Source organism: Perna viridis, chromosome 12 (assembly GCF_037379345.1).
Source record: "Perna viridis isolate PV_CMFRI_1.1 ecotype Kerala chromosome 12, ASM3737934v1, whole genome shotgun sequence".
Classification (NCBI taxonomy): Eukaryota; Metazoa; Mollusca; class Bivalvia; order Mytilida; family Mytilidae; genus Perna; species Perna viridis.
Genome location: NC_142456.1, coordinates 30,320,889 through 30,340,394, shown reverse-complemented (window position 1 = coordinate 30,340,394; position 19,506 = coordinate 30,320,889). Strand labels below are relative to the sequence as shown.

Genomic DNA, 19,506 nt, shown 5'->3' with positions numbered 1-19,506 from the left:
TGCTTATGCCGTTTTTTCTTTGATGTAGAGTAACAGAAGAAAAAACTATGGTACATACTTGGGATTACGACTCTTGCGATACCATCAAGTGCATTGTCGGTATTTGCCGATTTCTGGAAAGTTTCTAAAACACATAAAATCAGGTTAGAGGTTTTACAATAGATGGGGGGAATCCAGCTGAGGAGTTCCAGAAAAGGTGAGATTCTTTGCTATACGAATCCCAAGGTATGGCATATCTAAAGCTTCTGTCTAAATATATTAAGTGGCCGTGATAAATACAGAGAAAAAATGCAATGATTTAGACGAACGGACTACCGGGTTGACGAATTTTACTGACAGACGGACATCACTATTTAGCTCCAGCAGAAAGCTAGGTCGATGGTTACAGCAAGATCGGCTTCTTCATATGTTGATTGTCACCAAAGAGGTATCCAACTGCAAACAAATATTTCTCTTTCTTTTGTTGCATGATTACATGAATTTGTTGATAATTAAACTTATTTACAAAGAAAATTGCGAAAGATATTCAAAGATGTCCTCTGGTGTATACGTTTTATTAAGTGCAGTGTGGTATACGTTTTATTAAGTGCAGTGTGTGGGAAAATGAAAACTCGGAAGAATCTTTGGAAGTGTACAAAATACATTATTTTATTTAAATATATTTTGTGCGTTTACGTTGGTCTTTATTAGTCACATGTCCATATCCCAGAGCAGAAATTGATCATTACAAGTGAAATATAACCGGGGAAAATATATGCGTTTGCGACGTATTACATCCAGCTAAAACAAATAAAGCATTTTATTTATGAAAAAAAACCCTGTGCCATCTAACTCAGGATTCTGACCACAAGTAAGGCCCATTTCAATAGATATTCTAATGTCCGAAATTTTCCGAAAGGAAAAAAAAACACCTTTCTGTTCGATCCTAAAAATGCGAATTTGTGAAAAATCAGATAGAAGAAAAGTACAACAACAGTCAAAATGCCTTATCAAAATGTTTGCTGTTATAATAATTGAACACTGAGTCGGAAATTTCTAAGCCGCAACGTGGCAACCATTACAATTTATTGTTGTTTTGTGTTCTGTGATTTAAAAAAAAAATACAAAATTCACCTAAAAGCGCATGATGGTTGATAATGAGCTTAAAAATTGTGTGAAAATATAACTTCATTTTTAGTATAAAAAAATAATAATAAATAAAACATAAAAACAGTAAATATATGTAGGTTAATTACGATATTTTTTGTAGCCCAACTGACTTGACAGTCGTATCTTACATTCATCGTTTGAGAAGCGGTTTTTAGTTTGTGTTTTTTTTTTGTTTTAGTTAAAATGGCATTTCTTTGTTTCAATGATCGGTTGCTTTTACTTTCTAAGGATTAAAAAAACTTATTGGCTTGGATGTTTCCCAATCATGCCAATAAACATTTAGGGAAAGTTGGACCACGTTCTTTCGCATACATCTATTTATCTTGAAGTCTATCTGTAGAACTCGAATTGAGCCACATCAATGGCTTAAAAATGGATAAAAATAGAAGTATACAGAAGAGAAAGAGATTTAAGCAATAAAACATTAAAAACAAACAAGAAGAACTTTGTTATAATTTACTTTTAGGGGCGACAAATTACTGGTGACGAGCTGGTACACAAGAGTTATCTACCTTCTTTCGACGTTGTCACTTCCTGATCGCATTTGCCACATCGACCTCTCAGCCGGAGTCACTAATCAGAAATATGTCTGGAAAAGGAAAGAACAAGCAGCTTACCAAAGAAGAGGAATTGCTTCTCCAAGATTTTAGTAGAAATGTGTCTACAAAATCGTCGGCTTTGTTCTACGGGAACGCTCTTATTGTCTCAGCAATTCCAATCTGTGAGTAGACATAGCCACATACGCTGTGAATATGATACGGTAATCATCAAATCACTTTTGGGATTCGGCGCTGAAGATATATATATATTTTTTTGTTTTGACCACCACCGATCAAAACAAAAAAAATATCTCCAGCGACGAATCCCTAAAGGGATTAAGTAATCATGCCATTGCCAGTTTTTTCTTCCATGTTGGCATTGTTGCATATTTTGGTACATACAGTATTTTAAAAGGATTCACACGTTAACATACTTGAAATGGTTAGCAGAGTGATAAAACTTTTTTGGTTACAGCCTTTTTTAGATATATCATACTGTCATACATATCAGTTAACAGTATAACCTTTTCATAAAAGTTGTTAAAACTTTTCTCTGTAAAAATCAGTTGAGCTGTTGAAAAAAAAATAGTCCATGTTCCATATTAATAGTCTCTTGTAATTTGTCAGAAGAATATTTATGAAAATATTAAACATGTTAGCTGGTATGCAGAGCATATTTGAACAGCTGTTCAATGTGGGAAAGGGGCAGGGTTAGATTAAGATCATTAAGTCCTACTAATTGACTTTTTGTAAAAATCTTGGTTCATAATTCTAAGTTTGGAATTCAAATTTAACCAAGATATAGGTAAGAAATAAACCAAGTTCTTATTTTTATTCACCTTCCTTCCAGAAGTTTTTCATGTAAGTTGAGGTCAGCTGGCTTAGATCAGTGAAAAATGATTGAATAGATAGAATGTTTCTTTATAAAAATGCTTTAACTACAGGACAACCTCAAATTTCTTTTGCATTTGTTTAAATATTTCAGGGCTATTCTGGAGAATTCATCAGATGGATCTATACCAGTCTGGTATTCTGTTTGCCATTGGAACATTAATTAGCACTTACCTTGTGGCTCTAGCATATAAAAATGTCAAGTTTATACTTAAGCACAAGTAAGTAGTGATATTGCAGTTTGTTTTAATATTTTTTTTAAGGCAGAACAAGTTACATTAGTGAAAATCTAGAATCTTGAAAAGGCTACACAGTCAACTCTTATTACTGATGATAGAGACTTTCAAGTGGAATTCTTGAAAAATGTGTTTGCATACAAATCAATGAAATACTAAGTAAACCAAAACACAAATGTAGAAACAAGGTTTAATTGCTATAAAAACAAAGGTAGCACATAATTAGATTAAAAAAACTATGTACTAAATGTGACAGCTATGGTGTAATGGAAACTAGCCTAAACACCATTACTGTAGTGTGATGTTGAAAAAGTGTATAAATTGCAAACCACATGAAAATGCTGAAGTATATGTAAACCTAAAAGCTGTTCTGACATCAATTGGGAACACATGATGAGAAAATTAATGAAGGCATGGTGCAGTACCCAGTGTGAGAAACCACCACTTGCCAGCTCGGCAAATACGAGGAGATGTGTAATGTGGCGAGTTCTCATTAGCTTACACTCGTCAATTAGGCGACCGTCATTTGATTGGCAAGTTCCAAGGAAAGTTAATGAGCCAACAGGTTATTTACATGTAGTAAAACATACCTTAACATCATACATTCAAAATATGTTCCCTACATTTTAAGAAGTTTAGCTTGAATATGTCAAGTGAATTTTGGCATGATAGGCACAATTTTATTGACCTGTAAACCATTTTTTACTATCTGCCATATTAATTTCCGGTATACAGGATGTGCCAAAACCTATGCGACGGTCCCGATCTCATATTAGTATTCAAACGAAATTATCTGGGTAATTTAAGATATGTTACCTTGCAAATTAGTTGTTTATCGTCAAAATTTAAATAAACAAGAAGCAAATGATAAACATTTTCTTGTTTCATAATGATGAATCTGTTGAAATATAATTTTATTTTTAAAATATGAGTTCAGAAGTGGAGTACTTGTTACTGTAAAGTACATGAAAAACTTCAATGGGAGGGAATATTCAAAAATGGAAAAGTTTTTGATAAATTTAAAAAAAAAAAATGAAAAGACAGTTGAAGAAAGAAAAAAAGGCAGAAGATAATCAAATCCAAGAGAAAACAGATGATAGTACAGAAAAAAAAAGAAAAAAAATTGGCTAGCTGAATTTTTATTTGACTAGCAAGTTCAATATTACATTAGCCAGAATGGCAAGTTGGGAAAAAAATGGTTTCCCACACTGAGTGCCATACTAAATTGGTCTAAGGAAACCTCTTTTCTGGTATTGTCATTCTTGAAAGAAAAACTGGTTATGGAAATTTGATTTTAAAAAATTATTAACGCTTCTTAACAGGATTGCTTTAAAAAGAGAAGATGCTGTTTCAAGAGAAATGACCAAGAAATTTGCTGATGACAAGAAAATGACAAAGAAAGAGAAAGATGAAAGGTATTTCAATTTAATAGATTCATGGTAAGCTTCAAAATGCAATCATTAGTCAATCAGTTGTATTTTGAAAAAAAAAAATGAAAATAAATGCAGTCAAGTCTTGAATCTCACTTCAGCATGTATGATATAAACCAGTATAACAGATCTTTCTTTGTTTCCCTTAATTTACATGTATATGTAGATGAAAAATCAACTGACTCCATGATTCAGGCGTGCTTAAGATCAATTAAAGGGCAGGAGATGTCTTTTTTGTTGGGCAAAATTAAACTTGAAAATCATAGAATAAGGTATCGGGTAGCAGTAACTAGCACCATTTTACTTTTGACTGAAGTTCTTGCACAGTGATTAGATTCAGATAGGAAACATTAACTGTTAATTCATAATCTTTAATGTATAAAATCCGTTGAGATATATCTGCTAACTCTACCACTTTAGGGGATAGATTCCCACAAAAACAATGAAATTTTTTTTACATAAAATGTAAGATTTTGTGTGAGGTTTTTAGTTGAAATTACTTTATTTCTGAGAAAAATACTAAGTATTTGAATTTTTACAATAAAAAATGGCTGAAAGGTAAAAATCTTCCACACGAGACTGAGACAATTAGGGAGAATGTCCTTTATTTACTGTTCCAAAGGTTAACATGTATGCTTTGTCTTATAATACTTATTCTTTTGCTTTTTTCATGGAGATTCTGTGTGTGTTGGTTTCTTTAAGAGTTTGGTGTGGAACAGTTACACTCTGCCACCATCTGATATACAAATCACAATTTTAGGCTGATGAAATGACTTATATCATGTCTTTAGCAGGTCTTGTTTGTGTTATTTCAATTACATTAAAATGAATTACAAAAAAATGACACATAGACAAGTCTGTAGGTAATGTGCTCATCACAGCATATTGAATTGTTTATGATTGAGAAAAACAATTTTTAGTTATCATTACTCAGTTTTTTACTTCAGGTTTAGCTAAATTGGTCATGTACCAATTTCAAGATAGTAACTTCAATGATTGTGATGCATTAACCCCCACCCCCTCTATTTAAAATTGTCCTGATTTTTATTCTGTATTTAAATATCACAGAAGTCAGTTTCTTTTAATATGTATTTATAACCTTTACTTGTAGAATTCTATGGAAGAAGAACGAAGTAGCCGACTATGAAGCCACCACATTCTCAATCTTCTACAACAATGCTCTCTACCTCGTTCTGCTGATTGTCTGTTCTTTCTACATCCTGAAAAGTGTTGGACCTACATTGTATCCTTTCTTTATCAACTACTTTATTGTTTTTCCATTGTGCTTACAGCCTGATATTTTCTTACTCCGGCAATTACAATTGACAATGTTACGTGAAGTTATAATGACTGTGACATCCCTGATAAACACCATTACCATCACACCTTGCTCAATTTGGCACACTGTAATATTTTCTATTTTAATTTCATAACTGCTGTTATTCCGTAGTTATTAGATATGTGAAAAAAATTATTGGAATTTGAATGCAATTTCCATAAAGAGTATAACAGATTAATTATCTTCCAACACTCTAATTAAAACTAGACCTATCAGTTGTTCAATTCAGTCACTGCATGCAGGATCCAACAATATCCCATTCTACTTTCTGAGTTGACCTTTTCACACTCCTTGGGTTTTTTTCCTTTCAAAATCATGAAAGATAAATTTACATGATTGGTTGAACAGAAAATAGAACAGAGTGTTGTTAGATCTTAAATGCAGTGACTGAATGGAACAATTGATTGTCTCATTTTAATTAGATTTTAATTGCATTGGTGTATTCTGGTGGTTATGTGGTCATGGTCTGGTTTTAGGGTTGATGTGATACTATTACAACATGTGATTCTGATTTTGCTTTGAAGAGAAAAAATGAAAGAAAATTCTGATTATGGGTGTGATAAAGTGGTATGATAAAGATAAGCCCTCTTATACAGGCATGTAATAAAGGATGTGACATCGCAAAGTTTGATACAGGTCACATATAGATTTTAGCAAATATTCAAAACTGCTGTATTAACTACAAAAAACAGGATAAAATGAAATGCTAATTTTTGTCCTTAACCATCTTCAGTAATTATCTAGCATCTGTAGGTTTAGCTGCAGGACTCCTTGCCTTGTTCTCCACCAGCACTAAATGAATCGCAGCTCCGATGATGGATGACCTTGTATTGTGTGAAGCGGAAGATAACCCACCCACTGCTACCCATCAACTCATCATTGCCAGGAAGAACCAGTCATCTATCATCAGGGAACAGTTCTACTTGAAACAGATTCAGTTTTTTACAGAAAAATTTTGTGTAGATTTTATTTATTACTTGAAAATAGACAGAAATGCTTTTTTGAAGAGAAAGAGAAAGAAAATGGAATTTTGTTTGTTAGGTTCTTTTTAAATAAACATCTACATTATATGTTTATTCATTTTTGTTGATGTATGTGATAGAAATTTAGAATACATGTATAGCACTGATACAAGTGCACAATAGGAAAATTTCAGACACCAAGGTAAGATCTAAGCGCTCCCTAACAAGGCTCTTACCAAAGGGTTCAACAGTTGCATGAGAAAAAACTGGTGTTCGAATCTTTTTTAGCTCACCTGGCTGAATCTTTGGTCTGTCGAAAATATGGCCTTCGATACTAAAAATAGAACATAGGGGTCAGACAGTAGTTGTTTGCATATATCTCCAAAACCGTTGGGTTTAGCGAAATTTTGACAGGATAAAAGTGTTCAGTATGATGAGATCTATCTGTGATCAAATGATTATTTTATTATGTCATGCAATGTTGGAGTTGTTGCCCTTTTTTCCTTGGGGTATCCTGCATAAAACTGATGTATGGATTTTTGATCCATTGAAAAACATGGCCACCATTACTAAAAATAGAACAGGGCTCAAGACAGCAGTTTTTCACAAAAGGCCAAGTGAGCTATTGCCGTCACTTGGCGTCCATTGTCGTTAACAATTATATAAAACAATTCTCTGAAACTACTTGACCAATTAGAACCAAAGTTGGTATGAATGTTTCATGGGGTACGCTGCATAGAACTGATGTGGGGATTTTTGATTCATCGAAAAACATGGCTGCCATTACTAAAAATAGAACATAGGGGTCAGACAGTAGTTTTTCGCATATATCTTCAAACCATTAGGTTTAGCCAAATTCTGACAAGTTTAAAAGTGTTCTGCATGATGAGATCTACCTATGTTGAAGTTTTCATTTAATCCATTAAGCTATGTTGGAGTTATTGTCCTTTTTGACATATTTTTGCTATTTTGATTGTTATTTCTTTCAAAAATCTTCTCTTCTGACACTACTTGACCAATTGGAACCAAACTGGTTATGAATGATCCTTTGGATATTTTGCATAGAATGTTGGGATTTTTGATCCGTCGAAAAACATGGCCACCATTACTAAAAATAGAACATAGGGGTCAGACAGCAGTTTTTCACAGATATATCCAAAACCATTAGGTTTAGTCAAATTCTTTTAGTAGCTGAAATGATCCTTATTTTAGAAATACATAAGTCTTCAGGGATAAAAGTTGTCAGATTACTCCTTGTAAGAGTAGCCCTTAAATGGTGAAAAATGACATTTTTTTTCAGTTTTAGCCAATATCTTGAAAACTATGATAGATAGAAGGAAATGTTCAAATGCTGAAATGATCCTTATGGTAAGTCCTACCAAAGTCTTCTTTGGTGAAAATTGTTTAACAACTCCTTGTTCAATTTATTTCAAACCAGGTGAGTGGTTCAGGCCCCTGGAAGCCTCTTGTCTGACCACATTCATTTTGCATAACCTATACCGTTTCGAGTATTTAATCACAATTCAAATTCACATCTGTATTAAGCTTGAATGTCATGACCATGCAGAGTTTTATAGTAAAACCTCTGCATTATATTAGCTGTGCCACACTGAGGATTTTATTCAACTTGTGACAAATAGCAGAACAAGAGAGGTACACTCTGGCTTTAGCTATTGACTAAAAACAGGAGATTAAAGAGAATCTGATTTTTTTTACCTATCAAGACCAACTGACATACAACTTGAACTCTTGGAGGATTCAGGAGGTCTTGCTATAATGATAATTTCATCATTTTTGGTCCAGGTGAGCCTAAAAGGGGTACTATTGGTTTAACAATTCTGAAAGACCTTAAAGATGAATTGGTATCCGTCGCATAGAACCATTGATATCCAAGAGAGTATCCATGGATCTAGAATTCTAGATGAATATGTGGATAAAAAAGATCTGATATCAATAACTTGCGAAAACTGATAACAGTGTATCATCATTCAGCTGTGATGTCCATTAATTGGATTAAGATCAATGGAATAGTGGTAGATTGAACAGTTTTATTCCCCAGAAGGTATGAAAACTACCATCATGTGCATCAAAAGGACTGCTTAAGGAGGTAGACTTAATTCTTACAAATCATTGGAACGTTTGTATTCACCATTTTACATCAATATCGTGTAAGCATCAAAGGAACTTGGACTGATTTCATTCTGTTTCAAATGAAAGCTTTTAAGCTTTTGTGAATTTGAATATGATACAAGCATATCACTAATTTCAAGAGATATGTCTTACCTATGTCTACCCCCTTAAAGCATAATTTTCAGCTGTTTTGTTTGATGGATTCTATAGGGTTCAAACATCATAACCACAAGTTTAATATTGTTCAGACAATGCCTCCAAAGGTACTCCCATATAAGGAAACAAACGTCATGTAATCAACAAAAAATCCCTAAAAACTAAAAGGCATTGACCACCTTGTCCTTATTATCAAAGTGTTAAAATCAAAATGATCAGATAAGTTTTACTCGTGTTATTATAAAGAAACAAGAGTTCATAGATACCAACAAAGAGTAGCAGAAGACAACAATGACAGGGTGATACTGTTATATGACTGATCATTTTTTTGCAGTAATATAAAAATTGGATAGATCATTTTAGCCAGTGGAACTTAATTCTATATCCTTTATTGAACTCTGCAAATAAGAAATACCAAGGCAGTTCAAAGGGGACTGGGAGAGGATCCATCTATACAGAAATAACTATTAAAATAAAATCCAGGTGTAACATAAACCTCCTCTGGTGGAATGTAACTAAAGATGTCAAAAAACTTTTTATAGAAATATTTATTGTAAATAAAACATAAATTAACAAAGATCACTGTTTAAAGTCTTGTTCACGTTTCAATGACATTTTTAAATATGAACAGGTGACAAATTTCTACTGTTACAAAGTTCAAAAAGTCATATCACAGATTAGGAAACTTTGGTTGATATGCAGATTATCTCGCTTATTCATCATCATCATCAGATCCATCTTCATTCTGAAACAAAAAATAACGCAAATCAATTATAGATACATTTTGTTCAATCATAAATATGAAGTATAAATAAGTTTTGTATAATAGTTTGGTTCTATTCACATTTGAAATATAAAATCTGTGACCTTTTAGTCATTTTTCAAAATAGTTTGAGAAAAAACATTAAAATTTGATATAAAAATATTTTGGTGTAAAATAATGAAACCTATTCTTGGTAAATGAGTTTAAAAGAAAAGGAAATTATTTGGTTTCAATTATGGAACTTTACTTTGAACCTAGGTTTGGTTAGATGTTAGTAACTAACTATAGAGTAGTCATTACAAGAATTAAGCAAGTATTAACTGTACCAAGCAATGCAATACAACTTAAAAAAAAATTAGCAGTCCTCATGATAAACCAGTAATCTGACTGCAAATCCTCTACTTATAGTTAGAAAGCACTTTGAAATTGTGGTTTTGAAGTGTTTCATTATACACATTAATGAGAATCTCCTATTCATTGGGAACCAAATTTCGTGGTTAGGTCTTCCTAAGAAAATTGGTACCCTACGAACAATAGTACTTTCACAGTATATCAGTAATATCAATACAAAAAAATCTCAGAAATATGGTTTGAGCATGTGCATCCAAACGTTTTCCTTGATGACTGTTTTAATCAAAATTTCTTTGATCAAGTTTCAGAATCCTTTGTACAACTGGTGGTTGTTGAGAAAGAGACAGTGTCTCTATAAATAATATTCTTTGTCTTAATCCTAAGGTCTAATTTTGACTGATGGATACAGAATTAGCCATCTTTGCTTAAGCTATGTATAAGCTACCAAAAATATTGTTAAAAAAGTGAAAGATAAATCAAAACAGAATTTTATCCAATCAAGCACACATTCAACATTTCAAATATTTAAGCACAAAGTCATATGGCATGAACTTCAATAATGTTTAAGATAAATATTGCAAGCCAAAGTTGACAAAAATCTTTTTTTTTTCAATTTAATTTTTATTATTAAAAAATGATTTTTTAATATTAAAAAGGGTTTTGTGATATTAGAAATCAAATTTGTAATATTAAAAAATGAATTTGTAGTGTTAAATACATTGTATTAGAACAAGGAGAAAAGACCCATTTATCGGAAGCTATATTTTTATATAGCCTAGCTGGCTGAGTGGTCTAGGGTACTGGACTTTGTGCTGGCAGTGTTGCCATTGATGTCGGTGGTAAGAGTTCCAGTCCCGCTGAGGGAACGACAAAACATTTGTTTGCAAATTTTACAGTTCTAACATCATTGGGAATTTTTCAGATCCTTATATACTGGACTGAACATGGAATCCATGTTTAATAGTTTAAATGAATAATTTCGGGAGTATTGTTATGTGATCAAATTCGTACATCAACGCTGCGGAACCTAAAACTTAATTTACATGATATATGTAATATAAAATAATGTACAAAGTTGGAGCCACACATGTTAATGCTGAAATAAAAAATATTATCTCCTATTACATATTTGATATATAGTAACAGCTTTCTAGTTTGTCGTATGTTATAGCACTTAAAATAGTTAACTTCAGAAAATATAAAAGGTCTTTCTTTAATTAAATGACAAACACCTAATGAACTTCCTTAGGATTTAACTTGACAGTTGACAATGAAAATTAAACTTTCTACCAAGCTTAGGTTGAAATACCTATGAAGTAACAGAAAATACAAATTTCCTTGTTAATTGTCCAGTCTACTACCTAAGGTATTTTTAATCAGGCAATAATCTAACCCTGAACTATACAACTTGCTGTAATCAGAAGCAAACCAGGATTTCAGGTTAGGGGTTGTTAATAGAATAAAATGAAGAGGGAAGTTAAGTGGCAAAAAAAAAATATTTGGAGATATAATTTGAGAATATTTAAAATTTCATGCAAAAAAAATTGTTTCCCAATTTTAGGGGGAGATGCACATCAGGTGCACCCCCTGAAACCAAGTCTCTTAATTCAAAATCATAAAAATGTATATATTCAATTACTTATATTCAGAAAAGGTTTAAATGGCAAACATTTAAGATGAAAAAGTTGTCTTTTGGCTACTTTTCTTACAAAGTATTTTTCTTTGCTCAATACAAACATCACTGTTCTCAAATGATGATAGAAAACTGCTACTAGTTACAAAAAATGAGCATGTCATGGAGAATAAGTAAACCCTCTCATACTGATTTGCCTATTCATCATAACAAAACAGAGCAATCACTAAAATGAGGATCACAAAACTTAATCTTCATATTCTGCTTAGCTGTGGTGGAATGACATTTTTTATGGTAAACTTAAATTTACTTGATTGATTTGATGTTGACACAAAAACTAACTTTATGATCCTCATCCATAGTCAAATCCATTCATTCCCCATTGAACACCAATTACCTATTACTAAATGGAAGGATAGTTAAAATAACCAAGACCCCAAGTGACTGATCAATGCAATGTCAAAAAAATGTGATTATCTCCCTTTTATCAGGAATGGATTTGACTAAATTTTAAACTAAAGCCTGAAAAGCACAAAGACAATTTTGAAAGCTGTTCACATAGTGACAAAACATACTACTCTAGTCCTCCTCTTGTTGTTGGTCATCTTCCTTATTCTGTATGGAAATAAATATTAAAGGGGTCTATTTAGCATGGTATACAAAGTCTAGCATTTCTAAATACACAGTAGATGAACATAATTTCCTTCCTCCCTTAAAATTTATTTACCTATAAAAACAACTATTTACTATTACAGATAGATTTTAGGGACAATATGTACAGAAACAAATGGTAAATATGATTTTTTTAGAATACCATGGATTTTAATGACTGATGGATCAAAGAAACAAAAAAAAAATCACATATAAGTATAAAATCATAAGAAAGATTTTAATGTAAGCCATGAAAATCCAATTGGGTTTAATAAAGTTTAAATAATTGCTTCACACTGATAATTGCTAAGACTGCTTTAAAAAAAAAAGGAAACTTGCATATGTGGCTAGGGTAAAATCACTACTGTGTGTTGGGATGTCACTCTAAACATATCAAGAAGTAATATATACCTCAGCATTTGCCTCTTCCTCTTTCCTCTGTTCAGCAATAGCCTCTGCCTCTGTTCTTTCCTCCTCTTGGTATTCCTCTTTGTCCAACCTCTCTAATTTCCTCAAAGCAATCAGTACCTCAATTCGGTAATCATCTTCCTCTGTGCATGGATTTTCTTAAAATAAAATTTATTTTTTTATAGAATATTGCCAATGAAAATCATATCCTTTAAACAATTTTCGAAAAGAAAATCAAGAAAACCAGCATTAGAATGGTAATGAAATAGAACCTAATCCTGGGTTAATGACCAAAAAAAAATTAGACACACAAAACAAAGAACATGAAATGACCAAAGTAATATGCATTTAAAACCTGGGAGCATGGACTAGGTGCATCAGTGAGTAGAATAAGCATCCTCTGTTTTCATGAAACACCAGCCGAGTTGTTCATAAAAAGTAACATTCCAGATGGACAAAAGAGGAAAGGGAAAACAATGACACTTCTGAATTTTATACCCCAGGCAACAAAGAAGAGGAATAAGGTACAAATCAAAGAGAATGCTGGTCTCCTTTATCAATTGTCAGATTTCCTTCTAACTCCGATGCAGTGTTGGTAACCATAAAGATTACATGTAATTAAATTACAAAGTCATATTCTTACATGGGATTTATTTCTTGAACTGGGAGTCGAATACATCAAAAAGTGTGGAGTATGTGAGTGGCTCACTAGAATTCTGTCATTATACTTCTAGTAGTTTCAATTTTTATTACATCATCTACAGTCAAACCTATGTAATGTGACTTTTCTCCCTTAAAATGTAAGGCAAAATTATGGTCACATACGATAGACAGTCTTTATATACAGGTTTATTCACCACACTTGACAAAGGTCCATGATAGGGATACTTTAATCATAGTCTTTTATGACAGGTTTATGTTGGATACTGGTGATTGTGGAAACAGGTTTGTCTGTAATACATAATAAGGAGATAAAGTAAAGAAACTTCATCTTAACAATACAACAGCTCTCAATCATTTATCCCATGTTTTTTTTTTACATTAATCAAATATTTCTTTTCAATGTTTTACCTGATAACACTAAAGCTCTCAGCAATGGAAGACACTGTAGTTTTGGAACTTCTGTCTTCACTTCCATGATACTGTTTTCCCTGTAATTAAATGCCATTATATCTTAGGCCTTGTATTTCATGTTTACAAGAGATAACACATATAAAATAAATTCAGCCAGAATTAAATTCTCTCTGTCACCTCTTTGCCTATAACACAGTTTACATACCCATAGGCAGCAAGGTTTGGGACTATGATGAACACCCTTCCCCTGGAAGCAAAAACATGTTAAAAACTGTAAAAAAAGTGAGTTTAAAAAATGACAAACCCCTTCCATTGGACACAAAAAAACATGTTAAACTTATATGTGAAGCACTGTTATAGTCTCCACCATCCAAATCATCTATAAATTATTAAATTTCTAGCCATACACTTGGTTTATTTTTCTCCTTAAGGAGGTAGACCTAGGGTAAGGGAAATAACTCTTGAAATAAGTGATATGTTTGTATCATATTCAATTTCACCAAAGCCTGTCAAGCTTCCATTTGAAACAGAATGAAATCAGTCAAAGTTAGTTTGATGGTTTCATGAAATTGATGTTACATGCTGAATACAAACGTTCCAATGATTTATAAGAGTTGTGTCCATTACACTAGGTCTACCTCCTTAATATTAAAATGTGTAGTTTTAAAACATCAGGTTCACTACCATTTTTTTAAATGACACGTTTCTATTCTACAGGTAGTTTTCATGTTTCTTTATAGATATAAACATGACTATACCAGGTAACCCACAGTTTTGTCTTTAGTCTAGCAGATTGAATACAAATACAAATAGAAGAAAATTAAATTGTGTTGTATTATAATTAATCATTGTCAATTATTATCTCCCTTTAACAATCGAATTAATACCTAAATACATATATACAACTTATTAACTTAAATTTATGAACAGCTGCATGTTCTTTTAAATAATAAAAAAATATGACAATAAATCTGTGATGATCTCCCTTTATCTATGCGACTAAATACCCTAAAATATACCTTAAGTTGATGTATTGTAACATCTGGAGACCATCAGAGAATCCATCCAGAGATTTAACTTGGTTTCCTCTCATGTGAAGAGTTGTCAAACTTGATAGTCTGTCTAAGCCTTCAATTGTTGTAATCATGTTCTGAGCCTAAATCGTGGAAATAATCACATCATTATATTACTTTTTTTTTAAATTTCTACTAGCTGAACTGATTTTAACTAAAAACCCAAAATATATATTTAATGTATTATCCAGATCAGGCAAAAATTAAGGGGTAAAGTACCCTTTCTTCCTTTTGATGCATCCCTCTACTTAATATCAGATGACGACAGGAAATGATTTCAGTCATAACCAATTTTTTAGCATTTAATCATAATTTTACCCAAAAAATAAAAAAAAATATTGCATTGGGATTTTGGTAATGCATTGCAAAATGCCCTTTTATGAGAAAGAATACCTCTTTACTAACTAAGTAGCTATTTAATCATTTTTATGCCTCACTTAAATAAATTCTTCATAAATTTATATGTCCTCAACAAATCTGATTTATCTCCCTTTTGTTACAAGATTATTACCACTGCTAATTCAGAGAGATAACTGCATGGAATTTACATTTTTCTTTTGATCATAGTTTAACAGTAAAAAAAAATGTAATTGGTATACTTACGATGAAAAGATTTTTTATATTGGGAAGGTTGAACCCATCTGTGGTGGTAAGCTTATTGCCTCTAATTTCTAACGTGTGAAGTCTGGATAACTTGGCTGGTTCTAAAGCATCCACCTTTGAAATTAAATTATCTGAAATGGATTTGTATTTTTTTTATAATCTATGCATCTTCAAAGCTTTACTATCTGCTTTGTTCGCAGAAATGGTAATTAGAGAATTATAGTGAATAAATATGATTTTAATTGCACCTTTTATATTGAATATAACCCAAGAGTAAAATCAGCTAATGGCTTCAAACAAAGTGGAAAAATAAGACTTTATACTCAGTACTTTTGGGTGATTTGACTTCATCTATAGATTATGGTTTTATATAAAAACATTTCCATGTATGTATTTTATCAGGTTTAAGAACTTTGAGTCCCGTGTACAGCAGCAATCTTTCCACATGAACTGTCTGAAGTGTACAACATGATATGAAATACACATATATGTATGTACCTGTTTATGAGCAATTTTTATTCCAACATAACAATTTTATATTTAAGTCCATTATTTTTCTATTTAAAGCATATTTTGTATAGTTACCTTTTTACAAAGGTTCATGTTTACTCCATATAACATAATGTAATAAAAAATTATTGTTATATATTAATATATAAAAGAGTGCAGTATTTACTTACTATTTACACAGAGTTGTTCAAGCATGGGGTGACTACATCCTTCCAAAGTTTTCAATTTATTGTCATTAAAACTAGCAATCTGTAAGAATGGCATTTCATCTAACTTTATAGTTGATAACATATTGAAGTCTGCTTTCAGAGTCAGTAAATGAGTTAGTGCACTTAAACACGAAATGTCTTTAAGATTGTTTTTGCTCAAATCAAGGTAGCGAAGATGAATAAATGCTTTTAATATTCCAATATCTGTAAGTTGCCTGAAAAAAAGAAATGCACATATTTCATAAGTTAGTACTTCAATAAGCACAAGTATCTGGTACTTTTGTACATACAACTAAAAACAACAACAGCATGGTTCCCAATAAACCTTTTTATGGCAACTGCAAGATAATATATGTCTAGCTGAGCATGCTTAATATACATACTTTATGAGTATAACTCCTTTGTTCTATCCTAAACCCTAACTCATGGAAGTGTATGTCATGTATGCACAATAACCACCCTCCACAAAAGGGACCTGGGGCTATACCCATAGTTTAAAATAATTTTATTTTTTTTCAATTATGAACTTCGACGTACTGAATGATTTAAAAAAAAAAGGATGTCATTCAATGCTTTCATGAATATAAAACCTGCCTTAGTGTAAGCAAAATAGGATTTTTCATCTTATAACACGGATGTTGACAATATATACAGTATATAAATCTTTTGCATTGTTTCCATAAGATTCTCCTTCAGTAATAAGTGGTTTAAATTATCTCTCAACTGGAGGTAGTTAAATGAAGATTTTCAACATGCCAGGAACACTTAAGGAAATTCTTTTAAAGGACAATATATAAAGAATGAATTATTCAACACAAAAGAACCAAAAAAGTACACAGCATGAACACAACTTAAAACTGGGTTAAAGAAATCTCCCAAGGGCCATATATATCATCACATTGCCCTGATGCTACATTTTTTACCAGGATACTATTTGAAAAGACTTTTCCACAGTGTCCAATACAAATGTGACACTATAATTTTTAGATGCAAGAAGCTATACTGAAATTCATGGGTTACCAGGATGTTAAATCTTATGGAGAACACATTAAAGGTGAAGGGTGAGCAGTTCCTATTTCCTGTTTGTCACCTGTTGTGCTGCTTATTTAATGAGCTAGACCTAGGGAAAGGAAAATAACTCTTGAAATCAGTGATATGTTTGTATCATATTCAGTTTCATAAAAGCTTATCAAACTTTCATTTGAACCAAAATAAAATGAGTCCAAGTTACTTAAAGCTTACATGAGTTGATACAAACATTCCAATTATTTGTAAGAGTTGTGTGCCTTATCCTAGGTCTATCTCTTTCAGGTCAAGTCTGGTAAATAGGAAGGATATCTACAGATAAAAAAATGGATGTCACTGGTCATATTGAGAAGGGACAATCTATATTGATCAAACTAAAATTATACAAAATTTTAAGATGATCAATTAAAAATGCATCAGCAACTGATTACTTGAATCCAAACATGTCACATATAAACATTTACACATATACATTTCCAGACATGAGCATATATACTAACCTGTCGTGAACATCAAGTCTAACATACGCATGAGCTAGACCATCACCTGTTTTGCATAGAAGTGATAAACATTCTGCTATCTGCTCTTCTGCAAGAGGCATATCTGGCACTTTCTGAAAAAAAAATTTTTGGTATGATATTTTCACATTACCGATTTTTATCTTTCACAATGTTCTCTTTGAATTCAATATCATCATATTGTAAAAATATTATACATGTATCTGAAGGAATGAGAATCTTTAAAAATCACGATTGCAGTATATCGAAAGAAACACTGTTGGACAAACTGGAGGAAATATTAATTTAGCTTTTCACAATGAGTACTATAGTAGACAACACAAATGGTAGCAGGTTGATCAAATCCAAGCTATATCAATTTCTTAGTTGATCTGTCTCAACTGTAAATTGATATGAGTCATTTCTAAAAATAATTTTGATTTCTTTTTTTTTTTGTCATCTCTAAATAAATTAATTTGAGACAAATAATTTAATCTGATTGGTTAAAATAATTTTATTATATCTCAATGGATAAAAAAATATTGACACGTCCCTATTCAGTTAAATTCAAAGCTACTTTTCTCATGTTTAAAGATAAAAATATGTTTTAAAATTAATTTATAAGAATTGGCTATGATAAATATTTTTCAATAAACACAATTTTTATTATTGCCAATTCTTAAAGAGAAGAATTAATGTAGGATGAATAAGTAATAAGAATACTGAAATCACCTTGTACGTCAGATATTTAATGTATATTGTTTTTTTCTAGGCTCCTAATAAGGTAAAGGTTAACTTTTATTTAAGGCTGGTGAATATAATGTAAGTATATGCATGTACAGGCCAACAATCACTAGGTTTGTGGGGGAGAAAGTCTGATACTCCAGGCTAGAAAATCAGAGAAATCCCTGGGATATGGAAGGTACTGGCCAAAGAGTATATCTTGCCATTTTTAGGACAGAAAATTTTTGCCAATCAGCACACTAAAATTTTATTCCTCAAGTCAATGAAAATTTTTATATGATAGCTAATTTTAGAGAGCATAATATCAGCAATCAGAAATTTTTTCTTAAATTTTTGGTGTGAACTTGTTTCACAAGAGAGGATGAAAAATTGGATAGTGTGAATAACTAGCTGGCAAGAACTACTCCTTGACAAGTACATGTTAATATGGAAGCATTTGCACATACAGGGCTTCAACCCATAGTGGTGTCAACCACTTGATTCCTAGGTTGGGTACTTTAACCACTTAGCAAAGCTGCCCTCTCCAAATGAATAAATTTATTTCAAATTTGGTGTATGTATGTGGCTTTATTCATCCAGTAGTAGAGTCTAGAGATCGATGAACTGATGAAACAAAAAGTAAATGCGCCTGCAAGAGCACCTGTCGTATACTGCAGTTAAAATTATTCATCGGGTAATCAATTTTAATTTCGCATTAGTATTACTAAGCCATAAATCACGTATTTTATTGTCGTCATATTCATATGTCATATTAATTTGTTTTTGCTAATAACAAACAAAAGTGTAAACAAAATAAACCTCTTCTTCCTCCACTTCCTCCTCTTCCCCGAGCTTTTCTTCATCTTCACCGAGTACCTCTTCTTCCCCTTCTTCTCCTCCTGCTTCCTCTGCATTATCTTCCTCCTCCCCAAAAGTTTCCTCTGCTTCGTTATCTGACATTTTGCGGAACGAGCGTCAAACACGTTTTGAATGTTTTGATTACAAAAAATGGCCGACGGTTGTCAGGGTGACCATACTTGAAAAAATGTTCTTACTCCAAGATTTAGTACGAAGTTGTCAAATTATGTTTGTGGCTATCGACAAATAACAAATTAGAATTACTTAATTTCTACGGCACACAACAAACGGCTGA

The 19,506-nt window shown here is 31.9% G+C and overlaps 2 protein-coding genes across 3 annotated transcripts; one reads left to right on the top strand and one right to left on the bottom strand.

The window, feature by feature from the left end:
• Positions 1 to 1,670: 1,670 nt before the first annotated feature.
• On the top strand, positions 1,671 to 6,652 carry LOC148601983 (translocon-associated protein subunit gamma-like). The gene is made up of 5 exons (XM_088555580.1): positions 1,671 to 1,870; positions 2,674 to 2,800; positions 4,138 to 4,230; positions 5,357 to 5,488; positions 6,318 to 6,652. Exons 1-5 carry the CDS (start codon positions 1,735 to 1,737, stop codon positions 6,382 to 6,384), a joined length of 555 nt encoding a protein of 184 aa, XP_088411706.1. The 5' UTR covers positions 1,671 to 1,734; the 3' UTR covers positions 6,385 to 6,652.
• Positions 6,653 to 9,362: 2,710 nt separating this feature from the next.
• On the bottom strand, positions 9,363 to 19,487 carry LOC148601982 (leucine-rich repeat-containing protein 23-like). 2 transcript variants are annotated; one of them, XM_088554197.1, is made up of 9 exons: positions 19,173 to 19,487; positions 17,634 to 17,746; positions 16,069 to 16,322; positions 15,389 to 15,519; positions 14,732 to 14,868; positions 13,710 to 13,789; positions 12,642 to 12,796; positions 12,155 to 12,194; positions 9,363 to 9,577 (listed from the first exon to the last, which is right to left on the bottom strand). In XM_088554197.1, exons 1-8 carry the CDS (start codon positions 19,311 to 19,313, stop codon positions 12,159 to 12,161), a joined length of 1,047 nt encoding a protein of 348 aa, XP_088410323.1. In that variant the 5' UTR covers positions 19,314 to 19,487; the 3' UTR covers positions 9,363 to 9,577; positions 12,155 to 12,158. The 2 variants fall into 2 exon arrangements, with proteins under 2 accessions (XP_088410323.1, XP_088410324.1); XM_088554198.1 differs by lacking the exon at positions 12,155 to 12,194.
• Positions 19,488 to 19,506: the final 19 nt, after the last annotated feature.